Below are 17,322 nucleotides of genomic sequence, written 5' to 3'. Positions count from 1 at the left end.
TACGCTGTGATGCTGGTCTCGGGCAGTGTATGATGTGATGCTGGTCTCGGGCAGTGTATGATGTGATGCTGGTCTCGGGCAGTGTATGCTGTGATGCTGGTCTCGGGCAGTGTATAATGTGATGCTGGTCTCGGGCAGTGTATGATGTGATGCTGGTCTCGGGCAGTGTATGATGTGATGCTGGTCTCGGGCAGTGTATGATGTGATGCTGGTCTCGGGCAGTGTATAATGAAATGCTGGTCTCGGGCAGTGTATAATGTGATGCTGGTCTCGGGCAGTGTATGATGTGATGCTGGTCTCGGGCAGTGTATGATGTGATGCTGGTCTCGGGCAGTGTACAATGTGATGCTGGTCTCGGGCAGTGTACGCTGTGATGCTGGTCTCGGGCAGTGTATGGTGTGATGCTGGTCTCGGGCAGTGTATGATGTGATGCTGGTCTCGGGCAGTGTATGATGTGATGCTGGTCTCGGGCAGTGTATGATGTGATGCTGGTCTTGGGCAGTGTGTATATAATGTTTAGCCTATTGATGAGGGGTAGGAAGATCGGCCATGTCTTCTCCTCATCTCTGGGGCCGTTCTCTCTCGCCGTCCCCACTCACAGGTACTTTCCATCTGGCTGAATATATATTTATATATAAATGTAACAATTCATGTAAATGTTCTGTTCTGGTGTCATCAGTTGATGCTAGTGATGTCATCACCCGGTGTCATGACCTGCAGCTAGGCACGGCATTATCCCTTATAACGTGATGTCATTATCTTTGCCTATGGTTGACAGTTTGAAATATCATATTCTTTGGCTGTTGGCTTGTGACATCATCACCTGCTGAGTTTACCAGTGTGCTCCAGTGTCACCATGAGCTGCCGCGAGCTGCGACATCGTCACCAGCATACAGTTGTTTGTCAGGGTGTTGAATTGCCTCTGTATATTTGCATTGGTTATTGTTTGTCGGTTGCTTACGGATGTCATCTTTGCCTACTTGTGATGCCATCACATTTTTAATCTGCTGGTAAGTTAATATGTCATGGTGACTTGTGATGTCATGACTTTACTCTGCTGCCAGTTACTTAAAAGGCCGTGGCAGCATGGTGGCGTCTTCAGGTCTGATGATATATTTAATATGCTGATGTTTTATTACAAGGTCCTGGTGATCTGTGATGTCATATCAAGGCTGATTATATTATGATATCACGGATCAGCAACACTTTTTATAGATAATGACATCATCCATCAAGACTGATGATGTCATCATCTATAAAAGGTCCTGGTAATCTGTGATGTCATCATCTATAAAAGGTCCTGGTGATCTGTGATGTCATCATCTATAAAGGTGCTGGTGATCTGTGATGTCATCCTCTAAATAAGCTTCTGGTAGTTTGATAGGGATATCTGTATTGGTAGCTGATGAGTTATCATTATTTACAGCCTCTTCCAGATTTATAATGCTTCTGATCTGTTCCCATCATCTTTAACGGGTGAAAAATTCATATTCTTTAAATAAACTAATACCAGACAGTTATACAGATTTATAAATTACTTCTATTTAAAAAAAACCCTCAATTCTTCCAGTACTTATCAGCTGCTGTATGTCCTGCAGGAAGTGGTGTATTCTTTCCAGTCTTACACAGGACTCTCTGCTGCCACCTCTGTCTATGTCAGGAACTGTCCAGAGCAGTAACAAATCCCCCATATTAAACCTCTCCTGCTCTGGACAGTTCCTGACATGGACAGGGGTGGCAGCAGAGAGCACTGTGTCAGACTGGAAACAATACACCACTTCCTGCAGGACATGCAGCAGCTGATAAGTACTGAAATACTTGAGATTTTTAAATAGAGGCAATTTACAAATCTTTATAACTTTCTGACACTAGTTGATTTGAAACAAAATATTTTTTCCCCTTTAAAAGCTGTAGTGATTTCTGATATCATCCTTCTGGTGGGTTATGATGTCATCACTGTTAGGGGCTACTGATGTGATGTCATCATCTATAAAATATGCTGTTGGGTCGTGATGTCATCAGTATTTATACTGGTTACTAATAAGTCGTCATTGGCTGCAGAGAAGTGGTCCCGGGGTCTTCGCTCACCAGACACTTGTTGGTCCCCCCACCCCCTTGTGTCCCGTTCCCAGCAGTGACAGACCCCCGCTTGTTTCTCCGGCCCGAGGACGGGACGTTTTAATTAAATCTGTCGGTGTTTCTCAGTATCATTCAGCACGATGTTCAGAGCGCCATTCAGAATTGTTGCTAAGTTTCTTAATCCCCCGGGGTCGGACCTTCTCTGAGGTGTGTGTGATCAAGCATATCCCACCAGTGTGAGGGGCGCTTGCAGGGAGATGCGGTTACCCAGTCAGGCCGGGCACTCACCCATCTGTGTCATGTATTATTTCACTGCTCTCATTGAGCCGCACTGCGTGGACCATGTTCTCAGGAATGTCAGATTTGTTCCCACTTTGCTTCTTTTTTTTTTTTTACCGGAGAAATCACAGGCGGCCGAGGAGGCTCGAGGCTCCTTAGATTTGTGGGGAGAAACCTGAAACATTGGAACGTAGAGCAGGACTGTGTGTCCAAGTGTTCATATAAGGAGGAATGCAAGGTTCTCCCAACGTGCCCTAAACCCCCCGTGTAATGGATATTCTGTCTATAGACACCGGAGCACCGGAGACTCCGACCGGGGAGAGGAGCATCAAATCAACCAAAAATAGTCATCTCAAATGGTAAAAAAATAATAAAATAATAAGCAGCAGACAAAATCCTCTGAGGAGTGACGGAGTCCGGCAGCAATTCTGCTAGGGTCACTGCTGGACACAACTATGTGTAGCCTAGGTCATAGGTCGTATTGTAGAAACATTGCCTCAGGTCATCTGCAGACACTTATCCTTGTAGAGCGATCTCCACCAGTAGTCCCATCCATGTAGAGCGCTCTCCACCAGTAGTCCCATCCATGTAGAGTGCTCTCCAGCAGTAGTCCCATCGATGTAGAGCACTCTCCAGCAGTAGCTCCATCGATGTAGAGCTCTCTCCAGCAGTAGTCCCATCGATGTAGAGTGATCTCCAGCAGTAGTCCCATCCATGTAGAGCGATCTCCACCACTATTCCCATCCATGTAGAGCGCTCTCCAGCAGTAGTCCCATCCAGGTAGAGTGATCTCCAGCAGTAGCTCCATCGATGTAGAGCTCTCTCCAGCAGTAGTCCCATCGATGTAGAGCGATCTCCAGCAGTAGTCCCATCCATGTAAAGCGATCTCCAGCAGTAGTCGCATCCATGTAGAGCACTCTCCAGCAGTAGTCCCATCCATGTAGAGCGATCTCCACCACTATTCCCATCCATGTAGAGCGCTCTCCAGCAGTAGTCCCATCCATGCAAAGCACTCTCCAGCAGTAGTCCCATACATGCAGAGCACTCTCCACCAGAAGTCCCATCCATGTAGAGCGCTCTCCACCAGTAGTCCCATCCATGTAGAGTAATCTCCAGCAGTAGTCCCATCCATGTAGAGTGATCTCCAGCAGTAGTCCCATCCATGTAGAGTGCTCTTTAGCAGTAGTCTCATCCATGTAGAGCGATCTCCACCAGTAGTCCCATCCATGTAGAGTGCTTTCCAGCAGTAGTCCCATCCATGTAGAGTGATCTCCTGCAGTAGTCTCATCCATGTAGAGTGCTTTCCAGCAGTAGTCCCATCCATGTAAAGCAATCTCCAGCAGTAGTCCCATCGATGTAGAGCGATCTCCAGCAGTAGTCCCATCCATGTAGAGCACTCTCAAGCAGTAGACTCATCCATGTAGAGCACTCTCCAGCAGTAGTCCCATCGATGTAGAGCAATCTCCACCAGTAGTCCCATCGATGTAGAGCACTCTCCAGCAGTAGTCCCATCCAGGTAGAGTGATCTCCAGCAGTATTCCCATCCATGTAGAGCGCTCTCCAGTAGTAGTCCCATCCATGTAGAGCACTCTCCACCAGAAGTCCCATCCATGTAGAGTGATCTCCAGCAGTAGTCCCATCCATGTAGAGTGATCTCCTGCAGTAGTCCCCTCCATGTAGAGCAATCTCCACCACTATTCCCATCCATGTAGAGCTCTCTCCAGCAGTAGTCCCATCCATGTAGAGCGCTCTCCACCAGTAGTCCCCTCCATGTAGACTGCTCTCCAGCAGTAGTCCCATCCATGTAGAGTGATCTTCTGCAGTAGTCCCATCCATGTAGAGCGATCTCCACCAGTAGTCCTATCCATGTAGAGTGCTTTCCAGCAGTAGTCCCATCCTTGCAGAGCACCCTCCAGCAGTAGTCCCATAGATGTAGAGCGATCTCCTGCAGTAGTCCCATCAATGTAGAGCGATCTCCAGCAGTAGTCCCATCCATGTAGAGCACTCTCAAGCAGTAGACTCATCCATGTAGAGCACTCTCCAGCAGTATTCCCATCCATGTAGAGTGCTCTCCAGTAGTAGTCCCATCCATGTAGAGCGCTCTCCAGTAGTAGTCCCATCCATGTAGAGCGCTCTCCACCAGAAGTCCCATCCATGTAGAGTGATCTCCAGCAGTAGTCCCATTCATGTAGAGTGATCTCCTGCAGTAGTCCCCTCCATGTAGAGCGATCTCCATCACTATTCCCATCCATGTAGAGCGCTCTCCAGCAGTAGTCCCATCCATGCAGAGCACTCTCCAGCAGTAGTCCCATCCATGCAGAGCACTCTCCAGCAGTAGTCCCATCCATGCAGAGCACTCTCCACCAGTAGTCTCATCCATGTAGAGCGCTCTCCACCAGTAGTCCCCTCCATGTAGACTGCTCTCCAGCAGTAGTCCCATCCATGTAGAGTGATCTCCTGCAGTAGTCCCATCCATGTAGAGCGATCTCCACCAGTAGTCCCATCCATGTAGAGTGATCTCCTGCAGTAGTCCCATCCATGTAGAGCGATCTCCACCAGTAGTCCCCTCCATGTAGAGCACTCTCCAGCAGTAGTCCCATCCATGTAGAGTGCTCTCCACCAGTAGTCCCATCCATGTAGTGATCTTCAGCAGTAGTCCCATCCATGTAGACCGCTCTCCAGCAGTAGTCCCATCCATGTAAAGCACTCTCCAGCAGTAGTCCCATCTATGTAGAGTTACCTCCAGCAGTGGTCCCATTCATGTAGAGCACTCTCAAGCAGTAGTCCCATCCATGTAGAGCACTCTCCAGCAGTAGTCCCATCCATGTAGAGTGCTCTCCCGCAGTAGTCCCATCCATGTAGGCACTCTCCAGCAGTAGTCCCATCTCTCATGTAGTAGTCATGTATCCATGTAGAGCTCTCTCTGACAGTATTCCCATCAATGTAGAGCTCTCTCTTGTAGTAGTCATGTATCCTTGTAGAGCTCTCTCTGACAGTATTCCCATCAATGTAGAGCTCTCTCTTGTAGTAGTCATGTATCCATGTAGCGTTCTCTCCTGTAGTAGTCACGTATCCATGTAGCCATCTCTCTGGCAGTAGTCACGTATCCATGTAGAGCTCTCTCCAGCAATAGATACTTATCCATGTAGAGCCCTTTCCAGCAGTAGTCATGTGTCCATGTAGAGATCTCCCTGGCAGTTGTGCCCTGTATGGTGGTATTTTATGGGCACTGTATTATTGTATTATAGTGGACACTTATATTTGTAGAGCTCTCTGACAGTTTTCGTATCCATGTGGAGCTTTTTCCGGTAGTAGTCAATGTCCATGTGGAGCTTTTTCCGGTAGTAGTCACATGTCCATGTGGAGCTTTCTCCGGTAGTAGTCGCATATCCATGTGGAGCTTTTTCCGGTAGTAGTCTCATATCCATGTAGAGCTTTTTCCGGTAGTAGTGACATATCCATGTGGAGCTTTTTCCGGTAGTAGTGTGGAGCTTTTTCCGGTAGTAGTCACATATCCATGTGGAGCCTTTTCCGGTAGTAGTTGCATATCCATGTGGAGCTTTTTCCGGTAGTAGTGACATATCCATGTGGAGCTTTTTCCGGTAGTAGTGTGGAGCTTTTTCCGGTAGTAGTCACATATCCATGTGGAGCTTTTTCCGGTAGTAGTCGCATATCCATGTGGAGCTTTTTCCGGTAGTAGTCACATGTCCATGTGGAGCTTTTTACGGTAGTAGTCACATATCCATGTGAAGCTCTCTCTAAAGCTTTGGCATTTGAGCACTGTGTGGTGATATTTCATGAGCCCTGTGTGTTGATATTTTATGAGCACTATATGGTAGTATTATAGAAGCACTGTATGTTGGTATTGAGCAGTATATAGTGGCATTATATGAGCACTATATGGTGGTATTTTATGAGCACTATATGCAGTAATATATGAACACTGTATAAGGGTATTTTATGAACACTGTATGGGGGTATTTTATGAACACTGTATGGTAGAGTTATAAGAGCACAGTATGGTGGTATTTTGTGAGCACAGTATGGGGGTATTGTATGAGCACAGTGTGGGGGTATTGTATGAACACAGTATGGTGTTATTATATGAGCACTGTATGGTGGTATTTTATGAGCACAGCATGGGGTATTGTAGGAACACAGTATGGTGTTATTATATGAGCACTATGGTGGTGTTATATGAGCACTGTATGGTGGTATTTTATGAGCACAGCATGGGGTATTGTATGAACACAGTATGGTTGTATTATATGAGCACTGTATGGTGGTATTTTTGAGCACTTTATAGCCATATTATATGAGCACTGGCAGTATTTATTTTGTGTGACACCGCTATTTAGGCTTTTGGGATACCTCGGTGAAATAATTCAGGCCTTTGTACAGCGGGAAAATATTTTGTAAGATAAAATATTATTTATAATGCTGACTGTGACATCTGAAAGCCACAACCTGCAGTCCTGGTGTGATGTCATGGTATTTGAGGAGCGGCCTCGCTGCCCTACCTGCTGACCGTATCCTATAAATCAGCTCTTTGTGTAAGCAGCCGTTACGTTGCGTTGCTACCGTGTGCGATCGGAGTGTGTTTGTCAAGGTCTCGGCTGTCACTGGCATGAGGTGTGATTGTTGGCCCTGATCGCCGATCACACAGTATTTTTCTGAAATGTTCTGGGTAACGTCACTTTTGGCCCATTCCCAGCCAGAGCTGTATGCCCGAGTGCAACTCTGACCGCTCCACGCAGGATTTTCACAGCTAAGTAATAAAGTAGCTGTCAATAAATATTTATTCACCTTTTCCTTGGTCTTTCAAGCGCGACTAAAGACATACATGCCTGAGCGCTCGTCTGCTCCATGCCGGAGACCCAGGTGGCCAAAAAGTTCACTCCCAAACTTCTACTCGCATTTCCCCATTAACTGTAAAATAAATCCCTAATAAATATAAATCCTCATCATCCTCTTTTATAAAACTGTTAAAATACTTTTATAACAAGAAATATTATAGTTTGCTACACAGTTCCCAAATATTACTGCCATACAGTGCTCATATAATACTACCATGCAGTGTTCATATAATCCTAACATACAGTGCTCATATAATACTACCTTACAGTGCTCATATAATACTAACATTCAGTGCTTATAAATTACTACCATACAGTGCTCATAGAATACTACCCTACAGTACTCATATAGTACTACCATACCATACTCTTATAGTACTACCATACAGTGTTCATAGAATACTACCTTACAGTGTTCATATAATACTACCATACAGTGCTCATAGAATACTACCTTACAGCGGTGATAGAATACTACCATGCAGTGCTCATATAGTACTACCATACAGTGTTCATATAATACTACCATACAGTGTTCATATAATACTACCATTCAATGCTCATATAATACTACTATGCAGTGCTCATATAATAATGTCATACAGTGCACATATAATACTACCATACAACGTTCTTATACTGTCACACTGTGCTTATAATACTACCAGTGTTCATGAAATACAATACAATTCTTAAATAATATTGCCATGCAGTATTCATATAATACAACCATGCAGTGCTCATATGGTATGTCCATAGGTAGGTTGTTCCCCCAGTATGTAGGCATGTCCATAGGTAATTAGCTACCGCCAGTATGCAGCCATATTCATAGGTAGTTTTTTCCCCCCAGTAATGCAGGTATGTCCATAGGTAGGTAGCCCCTCCCCCAAGTATGCAGGTATGACCATAGGTAGGTAGCCCCTCCCCCAAGTATGCAGGTATGACCATAGGTAGGTAGTTCCCCCCAGTATGCAGGTATGTCCATAGGTAGTTCCCCTCCCTCCCAGTATGCAGGTATGTTTATAGGTAGGTAGTTTGCCCCTCTCCCCCTTCCCCCAAGTAGAGAGGTACATCCCCCCCACAGTAAGAAAAGAAAAAAAATACTTCTCCTTTACTGCACAACACGGCTAGGCCACTTCTTCCTGCAGCCAGTGAGTAATGTCACCATTCCTGAATCGGGGTGGAGGTCACGATTTGCTCCCATTGTAATCACAGGCCCCACACTGCCTGAAAGTATCGAAGAAAAAAAAGGAATTTTTTTGCCTTTTTGTCACATTAGAGCTGTAACACATATATAAAAAGAATCAGAATGTTCATTAATCCAGATCCCCCACCCCCATGAGTTATGACGTGAAAGGGTTAATTGAGGTGGAATTCCCTTTTAGGACTATATTGTGAATAGGATGTTTTTTATGGGGTTTTTTTTTCAGTCTTTTTGTTCTTTTTTTTCCAGGGTTTTATGTTAGCAAACAGTGATAAATGGATTCATCTGTAAGAGGGAGGCAGGTGAATTAAAACCAGAGATCTGGGACATAGACAAGTTTCCATGAAGTCAAAAATTCCAGGAAACTGTTATTGGTTAACTCAGCCACTCGATCTGCCAGTTCTCATTTGCTTCATCTCAAGGAATAATTACAGGTTACAGTGATAGAATCCATTGATTCCCCCCACAGGAAAGAAGGAAATGTGACAGTCCAGCGGTAGGATGGTGGGAGGTTGGGGTGTTGTCACCCAGCTGAACAGAATATTCCGAGAGAACAGCTCTGCTCTTTATTAAAGGGAGGAACCACTGAGGAACCTTCATTCTTAACACGTGATGTTTTTATTTCGGAATTTAACTGGTTTCTGTAATTTTAGGTCATAAAAGCCGGAGTGAAGACCACTTGTAAATGTCACGGAGTGTCTGGATCTTGCACAGTCCGCACCTGTTGGCGACAGCTCTCTCCTTTTCATGAAATTGGAAAACAGCTGAAGCAAAAATATGAGACTTCTCTCAAAGTCGGAAGCACCACCAACGAAGCTACGGGGGAAGGGGACATTTCTCCGGCCAAAAAACCCATTTCCGGTCACACTGACCACATCCCAAGGACTACAGACCTAATTTACATTGACGATTCACCAAACTTTTGCCTGATGAGCAAGTATTCTCCTGGAACGTTCGGAAGGAGATGTTACAAAGACAAAAACTGCGAAAGCATTTGCTGCGGTCGTGGACATAATACCCAAAGCAAAGTGGTGACCAGGCCTTGCCAGTGTCAGGTCCGCTGGTGCTGCTATGTAGAGTGTAAACAGTGCACTCAAAGAGAGGAGGTATACACCTGCAAGGACTAGCTGGCTCTGGTAGGCCATGGATATATTCACGACACCATCATCGCCTATGGAAGCAAACAGGGTTTGACTGACGTTCATATTGGATGGATGGCTCTATGTGACATAAGCACTTTGTTGGGTTGACCATGACCCGATTGTGTAGTCGTTGTTGTTTTCGATGTTTTGAGTTTGTGAAGGGTGAAGAGTCATGGATCATGGCGGAGCACCTTGGGGAGCTAGAGGACATTCCAGTGCCATCTGTTCATACAGTCGTCATCTCTTGATTCTCTCTGTTCTCTTCAACCTTTGTGAACATTAAGGCTTTGACATGCACGATTGGTAACCCTGGATCTTTGACTGGAGACAACTCCATAAATTCAGATGATTGAGAAGGGAACAATTCTGTTATCCAGTTTAGCTTGTGTTGTTTGTCGTTTTTGCTTTTGCCCCCCCTCCCCTTCCTCGAGATAAGTCACCGGTGTCCTGCGCTCTGCCACAATGTGGTTTCACTGTAGGACACCTGTGTCTTAGCCAAAACGCAAAACCCAAAAATAACAACTCTGGTCTTGAACCAACGCTGCAAAACGGAACTGAGGCTAGAATGAGATCCGTCCCACCACTGACGAGTGAACCATCTAGTAGTAGGTTGTCTTTAGACTACGGCAAGCCTTTTTTTAGCACTATCACTGTCTTAAAAACCACTAGAAGAAGTTTATTTTTCATTGTATAAATATATAAATATATAGACATATATTTTGCTTTTTAAAAAAAAAAAAAAAATTCTTGATTAAACTAACCCTGTGGAGGTTACTTTGACAGTTGTCGTGACCTGAGTCGGGACTATACCGACACCTCGCCTACCCCAATCCAGATTACATGGTAATGTAATATTGGTTTAGTCCAGACTTGGTCTCCCTCTTCTTATGACTTCATTCCACTTACTGTAATACTCGAAGCAATAAAACCTTCTTAGATACTGTATTATGCTCTAAAACCACTATATTAAGGACTATGGTGCATTCACGCGATGTGCCAGCTACACAAATCTTGGAGTATTGTTTGCCAAACCACACAAACAGGAACGCTTCCCGTGCCTCCGCTAAGCTGTGAAGTAGACAGATATTTTCTATTAGCGAGACCAGCTTAATGAATGTTACTTGGAAATCTTTTTTGTAAGAATGACTAAGCTGCTGGGGTAGATCCCAACTATAGACCCAGTAAGATCCTCTGTGATGTTAAGATATTCAGATTCCCCACCAAGAAGGCAACGTATGTAGACATGAATGAACCTCAAACATGTTCGTGTTCATTTGAACCCAAACGTTCTGCAGTTGATCACCAGTGGCTGAAGAGGTTGCATGCAGCCCTAGGAAGTCCTGGAAAACATGGATACAGCCTATGGCCTATGGCTGTATCCATGTTTTCCAGGCAACCTTAGGGCTGCATCCAACTTCTTCAGCCATCAGTAAATGACTTTTTGTACTGGTAGATTCACACGAGTGTTTGTCCGCAATGGGTTAACCATTTCCATAATAGTGTCTACTGACTCTTAGTTCCTCAGCCAGATTGGTCAGTGTCTGTGAACAGTAGTAGAAAGTCACCTGGATCCGCCAGACATTGCACAACCACATAATGTGAATGGGGGTGTCCTGATTCCCCCGATATCTGGCTTAGGATTTCAACATGCCTGATCCTTTGTTCTGAAAGGAAATATGTTTCCACTAGAGATGAGCCCAATTCAAGCGTGCTCGAGTCTGAACGTTGGAGGGCTGAAGAAGCAGCCCTAGGGAGTACAGGAAAACATGGATACAGCCAAAGGCCTATGGCCTGTGGCTGTGTCCATGTTTTCCAGGACTCTCTAGAGCTTCATCCAACTTCTTCAAATACCAAACAATCAGACTCGATCACGCGAGTTGCGCTCATCTCTAGTCACCACCATAAGGCTTTGGAGGGAAATAGTCTACTGGGAGGATAGAGGAATCTAATAGGGGACAGGAGAGAATACTACTGGGGTACCGAGGAAAAGGGCAGAAGAGTTTTGGGGGAACAGAGTAGCTTGGGGGGTTCTAGAGGTGGACAGAAGCATCTGGAAGCAAAAGGGGGTTCTGGAGGGAACCAAAGAGTCTGGAATGGAAAGAAGGATCTAAAAGGGTACAGGGGAGTCTGCTGGCGGACATAATTGTCTGGAAAGGCCTAGAGGAGGACAGAGAAATCTGGAGGGGCACAGGGGAGTCTGGAGAACCACATGCACACTTGGGAGGACTAGCTGTCCACTGATTAAGCATTTGTCAGACAGCTGTCCAAGATACATGGGCACCTTTAAGCAAGTTGGTCCATGTTGGTCAGTATTGCACAGAAGATATGGTCAGTGTCACCAGACAGACCTTAAGATTAAAGGTTCAGATATGTTGTAGGGGAAATTTAACAAAAACTTGCACCAAAGAATCATTAGAACCAAAAAGTTCCAGGAAATACTCCAGACCCTTGATCGTGACTATAAATTTATAATGTAGTCTCCGACTGAAACGCTGCATCATCATCTATAGAGATGAGCGTGACTGGAGAATAGAGATAATCAAACAGCGAAAAATCTTTGGTTCTATAGAACTTGTCGAACCTCCCACATTTGATTCCCGATGCCTTCCCGTTCTGTGGGGAAGGAGGAGACAGCCCGGCTATTACCTAGGATGAATCCCAGAATTTAAGGCGGTACCCGTGCTGTCTCCTCCTTCCCCACGGACCAGGAAGACATCGGGAATCAAATGCGGAAGGTTCAACAAGGTTCGAGTTCTATAGAACCTAAGATTTTCCGCTGTTCGATCATCTCTACTCGAGAATGCTCCAGTCTAATCGCTCTGCATTTAAATACCAGGTGGCTGATGAAGTTGGATGCAGTACTAGGAAGTCTTGGCCATAGGCTGTATCCGTGTTTTCCCGGACTCTCTAGGGCTCCATCTAACTTCCTCAGCCACCGGTATTCAAATGCTGAGACTCCAAGTGGTGCTCATCTCTAATGATCCACCATGAGATTAGTGTTCTGACTATAGATTCTCTTCTGTTCCTAGATGTTGAAGTGTCCCTAGATGTTTCCGTCCCGCAAACACCCCAAATGTGGCTAAAATTCCTGATTCTTCTGATACCATAGCTCTCACTACCAACCTCATGAACTCCACAGCATCGACCAAATTCATAGCTCTAAAAACTCAAAAAACCAAAAAAAAAAAAAAAAAAATATAAAAAAGTGATATAAATATATAGCAATTATTTGGAACTGTATTCCGTGTGAATATACGTATATTATATTATATATAAGAACATTTATTTATTCTAAAGCATTTGAAGGACCTTACTATGGTTTCAATGTGGTATTAAACCCAGTTATTCGCCGTCACGGACGCTTTTTTTTTTTTTTTTATAACCCTTTCCTTTTTCTAAATAGAGATATTTTTTTGGAGTAGACACAGATTTTGTGCCTTCAGTACGGAAGAAGCACGTCGCGGTGGCTGAATCAGATACACTAAGCTTGCACATATTTTTTTTTTTATATTATTTTTATTTGACATATTTTCAATATTCCCAGGAAATGCAAAAAGAGCAAAAAAAACAAAAATAAATAAATAAAGTGAGAATAAAAACGCGTGTTATTGCAGGAGAGGATGAATGAACTACTGAGCGGACAAAGCTCCTATGAGTGTAGTATTACACGCACTGAAGCCTAGATGCTTTCTGTATTTAAAGTGTATTTATGACAATGTGGATATATGGCTTTTCCTGTTATATATTGTACATAGTTGGGTTTATTTTCCTGTGGTATCACAATATTTAAAAAAAAAGTACAAAAAGAAAAAAAAAAAAAAAGGAAAATGGAAAAAAAAAATTGCCATGTTACATGTATGACCAATGGTACTCAGTCTTTGGTATTTGGATTTTTTTATTTTTTTAAGTTTAAGTTAAGTGAATCCCGTAGTGAAAACTTCAAGGGGTTATCGAGTGCTACAAAAACATGGCCACTTTTGCACCACTCTTGTCTCCAGATTGGTTGGGGTTTGAAACTCAGTTCCATTGAAGTAAATGGAGCTTAATTGCAAACCACACCTGAACTGGAGACAAGAGTGGTGCAAAAGTGGCCATGTTTTTGTAGTACTGGATAAGGGTTCCCAAGGCTTTAAAAAAAAAAAAATGGTCACTTTCTTCTACTCTTGTCTTGTCCATTAAATTTAATGGAGTTGAATTGTGATCCCACACACAACCTGCAGATGAGGGTCGTACTATTTTTGAAAGAAAGTAGCCATGCTTTTTCTAATTCTGGATAACCCCTTTAAGTGGATAATATGAGCAGAAATTATAGTGAAAATGATGAACGTCGGTAGACAATCAGTAAATAAAGAGACTAATGGCCCTATTCCACGGGTCGTTTTAGAGGAGCCTCGTTCCCCGCTCGCTCGTTCCCCGTTTTCCTCGTTCCCCGCTCGCTGCCGCCGCTATTCAACGCGGCTGCAGCGAGCGGGTGAGTGCGGGAGGGGCGGCAGGGAGCTGCTGGGGGGGCTGCCCGGGGGATCGCTGATCGTCCGGGCAGCCCATAGGATATAGCAGCGTCTGCTGCCGATGCTCCTATTCAACGGAGCGACGGCAGCAGATCGCTGCTATATCAGTCGCTTGTTTTTCAACATGTTGAAAAACAAGCGACTGCAACGATCAGCCGACATGAACGATGTCGGCTGATCGTTGCACTCTATTCCACGGAACGATTATCGTCCGTAGCGGTCGATATCGTCCGAAAACGAACGATAATCGTTCCGTGGAATAGGGCCATAAGAATCAGTTGACATCACTGATCCAAACCGAAGACCCCCCCACCCTAAGAACCCTTCCCGCTATAGCAGGCCACAAATTTTACTTTCAGTCAAAGGGATTGATCATTTTTAAGGAATTTTCAGTTGAAGAGACAGTGATTTTTACTTGTTTTAATTTGTTCTTTTTAAACAAAATTCAAAAATATTGAAATTTTTGAACCTCAAAATCCGTTAACAATCGGTCTATCTTATACCCTGGAAGTGTTTAGGCAGAATTTTGCTATTGGAGCAAAACAACTCTTACCTGAGCCTGTAAGATATATTTAAAGGGAAATTGACAGCCCAGCTATCCATATATCCATGCTGCCAGTTTTTAGGGGGGGGGGGGGATCCTCTTTATTCCAAGCCTACAGTGTCATTGATGCTGGTCTATGCCCCTGTCTGCACCTGCCCACTCCCTGGCCACCGCTCACCACCGCTCTGTCTTTAAACCACTCCCACCTCCTCCACAATTTTCAATTCTTGTCAATCATTCTTGAGGAGACGGGAGCAGCCTGACACAGCAGTGGGTGAGGGAAGTTGGTAACTTCTAGACTGGCAGCACCGATATATGCAAATCCGTGCTGTCCAATTCCCTTTAAATAGTTAAAGGTGGAAATTTGAAAATATTCATGTAAACTTGATGTTAATGTAATGTCTATGGAAGAGGAGTATAAGAACTGGATAATGGCCATAATTTATAAGAATATTCTGTCAGGGACAGAATTTTTTTTAAAATTTTAGTGAAAAAAAATTGTTCTCTTACCTACTGAACTGCTCTTCCTCCACCCTCCCTTTTCTCCGATTGACCCTGGTTGAGTACCATTGAGCTTCACACATGCCATAGACATCTCAGTTTAGGAAGAACTGTATGAATTTACCTTTGTTGACTCGTGTTGGCCTGACCCATTAATGTCAGAGTTCCACCCAACACATTCAGTGCCGCCAGGGGTAGGGGCTTTTAAAAAAAAAAAAAAAAAAATTCTGTTACTGAAACAGTGAAACCAGTTGTCTGATGTTTTTGAATGTCTCTGTACAAACGTGTATAGGTTCTATTTTTAAATTAATTTAATAAATCACTAATGAACAATCAAACATGTTTTTTTGTTACTTTGGCTGATACAGAAATTTGGTAAATTTTAAAGATTTTTTTAAAGGGGTACTTTGATGATTTTTTTTTTTTTTTTCCAAATCAACTGGTGTCAGAAACTTATACAGATTTGTAATTTACTTCTATTTAAAAAGTTCAAGTCTTCCGGTACTTAGCTGCTGTATGTCCCGCAGAAAGTGATAATTCTTTCCAGTCTGACACTGCTTTCCAGACAGGAACTGTTCAAAGCAATAGCAAATCCCCATAGAAAACCTCTTCTGTTTTGGACAGAGGTGGCAGCAGACAGCACTGTGTCAGACTGGAAAGAATACACCACTCCCCGCAGGACATAAAGTAGCTGATAAATACTGGAAGACTTGAATTTTAAATAGAAAATTACTAATTTTAAATAGAAAAAAAATTACAAATCTATATAACTTTCTGATATGGGTTTATTTGAAAAATAAAAAATTCACCGGAGTTCCCCTTTAAGTCGCATCTGGAGTTCAGATTTAGTTTATATATATATTTATTGATAAAATACAAATTCAGCCAAAATGGGAATACATTTCAAAGCCTTTTTTTTTATAAGTTTTGTATAAAAAGTTACTTTTTTATACTCTGTTTCAGAAATGTAAATTAAAAAGAAAAAAAAAAAAAAGTCTCTCCTATCGAATTTCATATGTTTCCCAGATGAAATGCAATGGAAATCATGGTCATTATGCTAATCCCTCTACATTACCAGGGCTTAAAGCGTATTGTTTATCTAGATCTTGCTGTCCTCTCGGCCATGTTACATACCCCCTGTCAGGCGCGGAGAAACTTCAGGTCAAGAATACAGTGTTACATAAATCAGAGCTTTTCCCAAATCCCCATTTCCTGCTTAAGTAAAATTACACATTTATGCAAAATGTTATTGTGTCAGAAAAAAAAATTCCCTGGAGTTTTTTTTTTGTAAATTCTGAACTTTTTTTGATTCAAGAGGAGGGATGTCTGCATCTGCACAGCTGTGTGGAGAGGAGGGTGTAAGAAATGGTTGTATCGTAACATACAGATTTCCTATTCTGATTCCCATAGATCAGGGACGGGGAACCGTCGGGCGTCCAGCTGCTGCAAAACTACAATTCGGCTGTCCAGGCATGATGTGAATTGTAGTTTTGCAACTTGCGCGCCAAAGGTTCCTCATCCCTGCCATAGACAATGAACAAAACAGGGAAATATTAAAGATTTAAACTTTTTCCAAATTTTTTGCAGAACCCATGCAACTTTTAATCCTTATGAATTTTTTTTATCCTCTACTTCTTTGTAAATATATTTTTTCTTCTTTTTTATAGACAAAATTTTTTTATGTTGAGTCTAAAAAAAAACAAACCCACAGATATAAATATTTATTTTTTTATTTATTGTTTTTAAATTTTTATACTTAATATTTCCTTGTTTTATTCCGAAAACTCCTCTAAAAATGGATCTTTAATGTATACGGAAAAAAATGTACAGAGAATTATGGGGGCCATGAAAAAAAACCTATAGTGTAAAGAAAATCTTTTTAAGCTGCACTCTATTAAATTAGAAACATATATTAAAAAACCTATGGAATAGATGTAAAGGCCGTGTTGCTGTATATATGAAACCAATTTTTTTTTTTTAACCAGTATCCACTTTCATTCCCATCTAATTTGCAGTTTAACCAGTAACATAATAAAATCGGAATAGTAGGGGATGTCCTTGTTGAATTTGCATGATTTCAGTTTTATAAATGTAGAATTTGTCAGATACTTTTCATTAGCAGCTGGTTTGTGGACTCTTTACATCCTTTGTTTGTCATGTGCAGTCCCATAAAGGCAATGTACTGCTCTATATGTCTCAGCAGTCCAAA

The 17,322-nt window shown here is 42.9% G+C and overlaps 1 protein-coding gene across 6 annotated transcripts in view; it reads left to right on the top strand.

Annotated features, from left to right (window-relative positions):
* WNT9A (Wnt family member 9A) overlaps positions 1–13,573 on the top strand; it is an 82,426-nt gene extending 68,853 nt beyond the window's left edge. For all 6 annotated transcript variants that reach the window (XM_069959146.1, XM_069959148.1, XM_069959150.1 and 3 more), the window contains one exon: positions 9,072–13,573. In XM_069959146.1, coding sequence (XP_069815247.1) covers positions 9,072–9,545 — 474 coding nt within the window. In that variant the 3' untranslated portion in view covers positions 9,546–13,573. The remainder of the gene's footprint in view (positions 1–9,071) is intronic.
* The last annotated feature ends 3,749 nt before the right edge of the window (positions 13,574–17,322 follow it).

This window comes from Dendropsophus ebraccatus, chromosome 2 (genome assembly GCF_027789765.1).
Source record: "Dendropsophus ebraccatus isolate aDenEbr1 chromosome 2, aDenEbr1.pat, whole genome shotgun sequence".
Classification (NCBI taxonomy): domain Eukaryota; kingdom Metazoa; phylum Chordata; class Amphibia; order Anura; family Hylidae; genus Dendropsophus; species Dendropsophus ebraccatus.
Note: the sequence above shows the minus strand (reverse complement) of the source record. Positions and strands in the feature narration are given on the sequence as shown.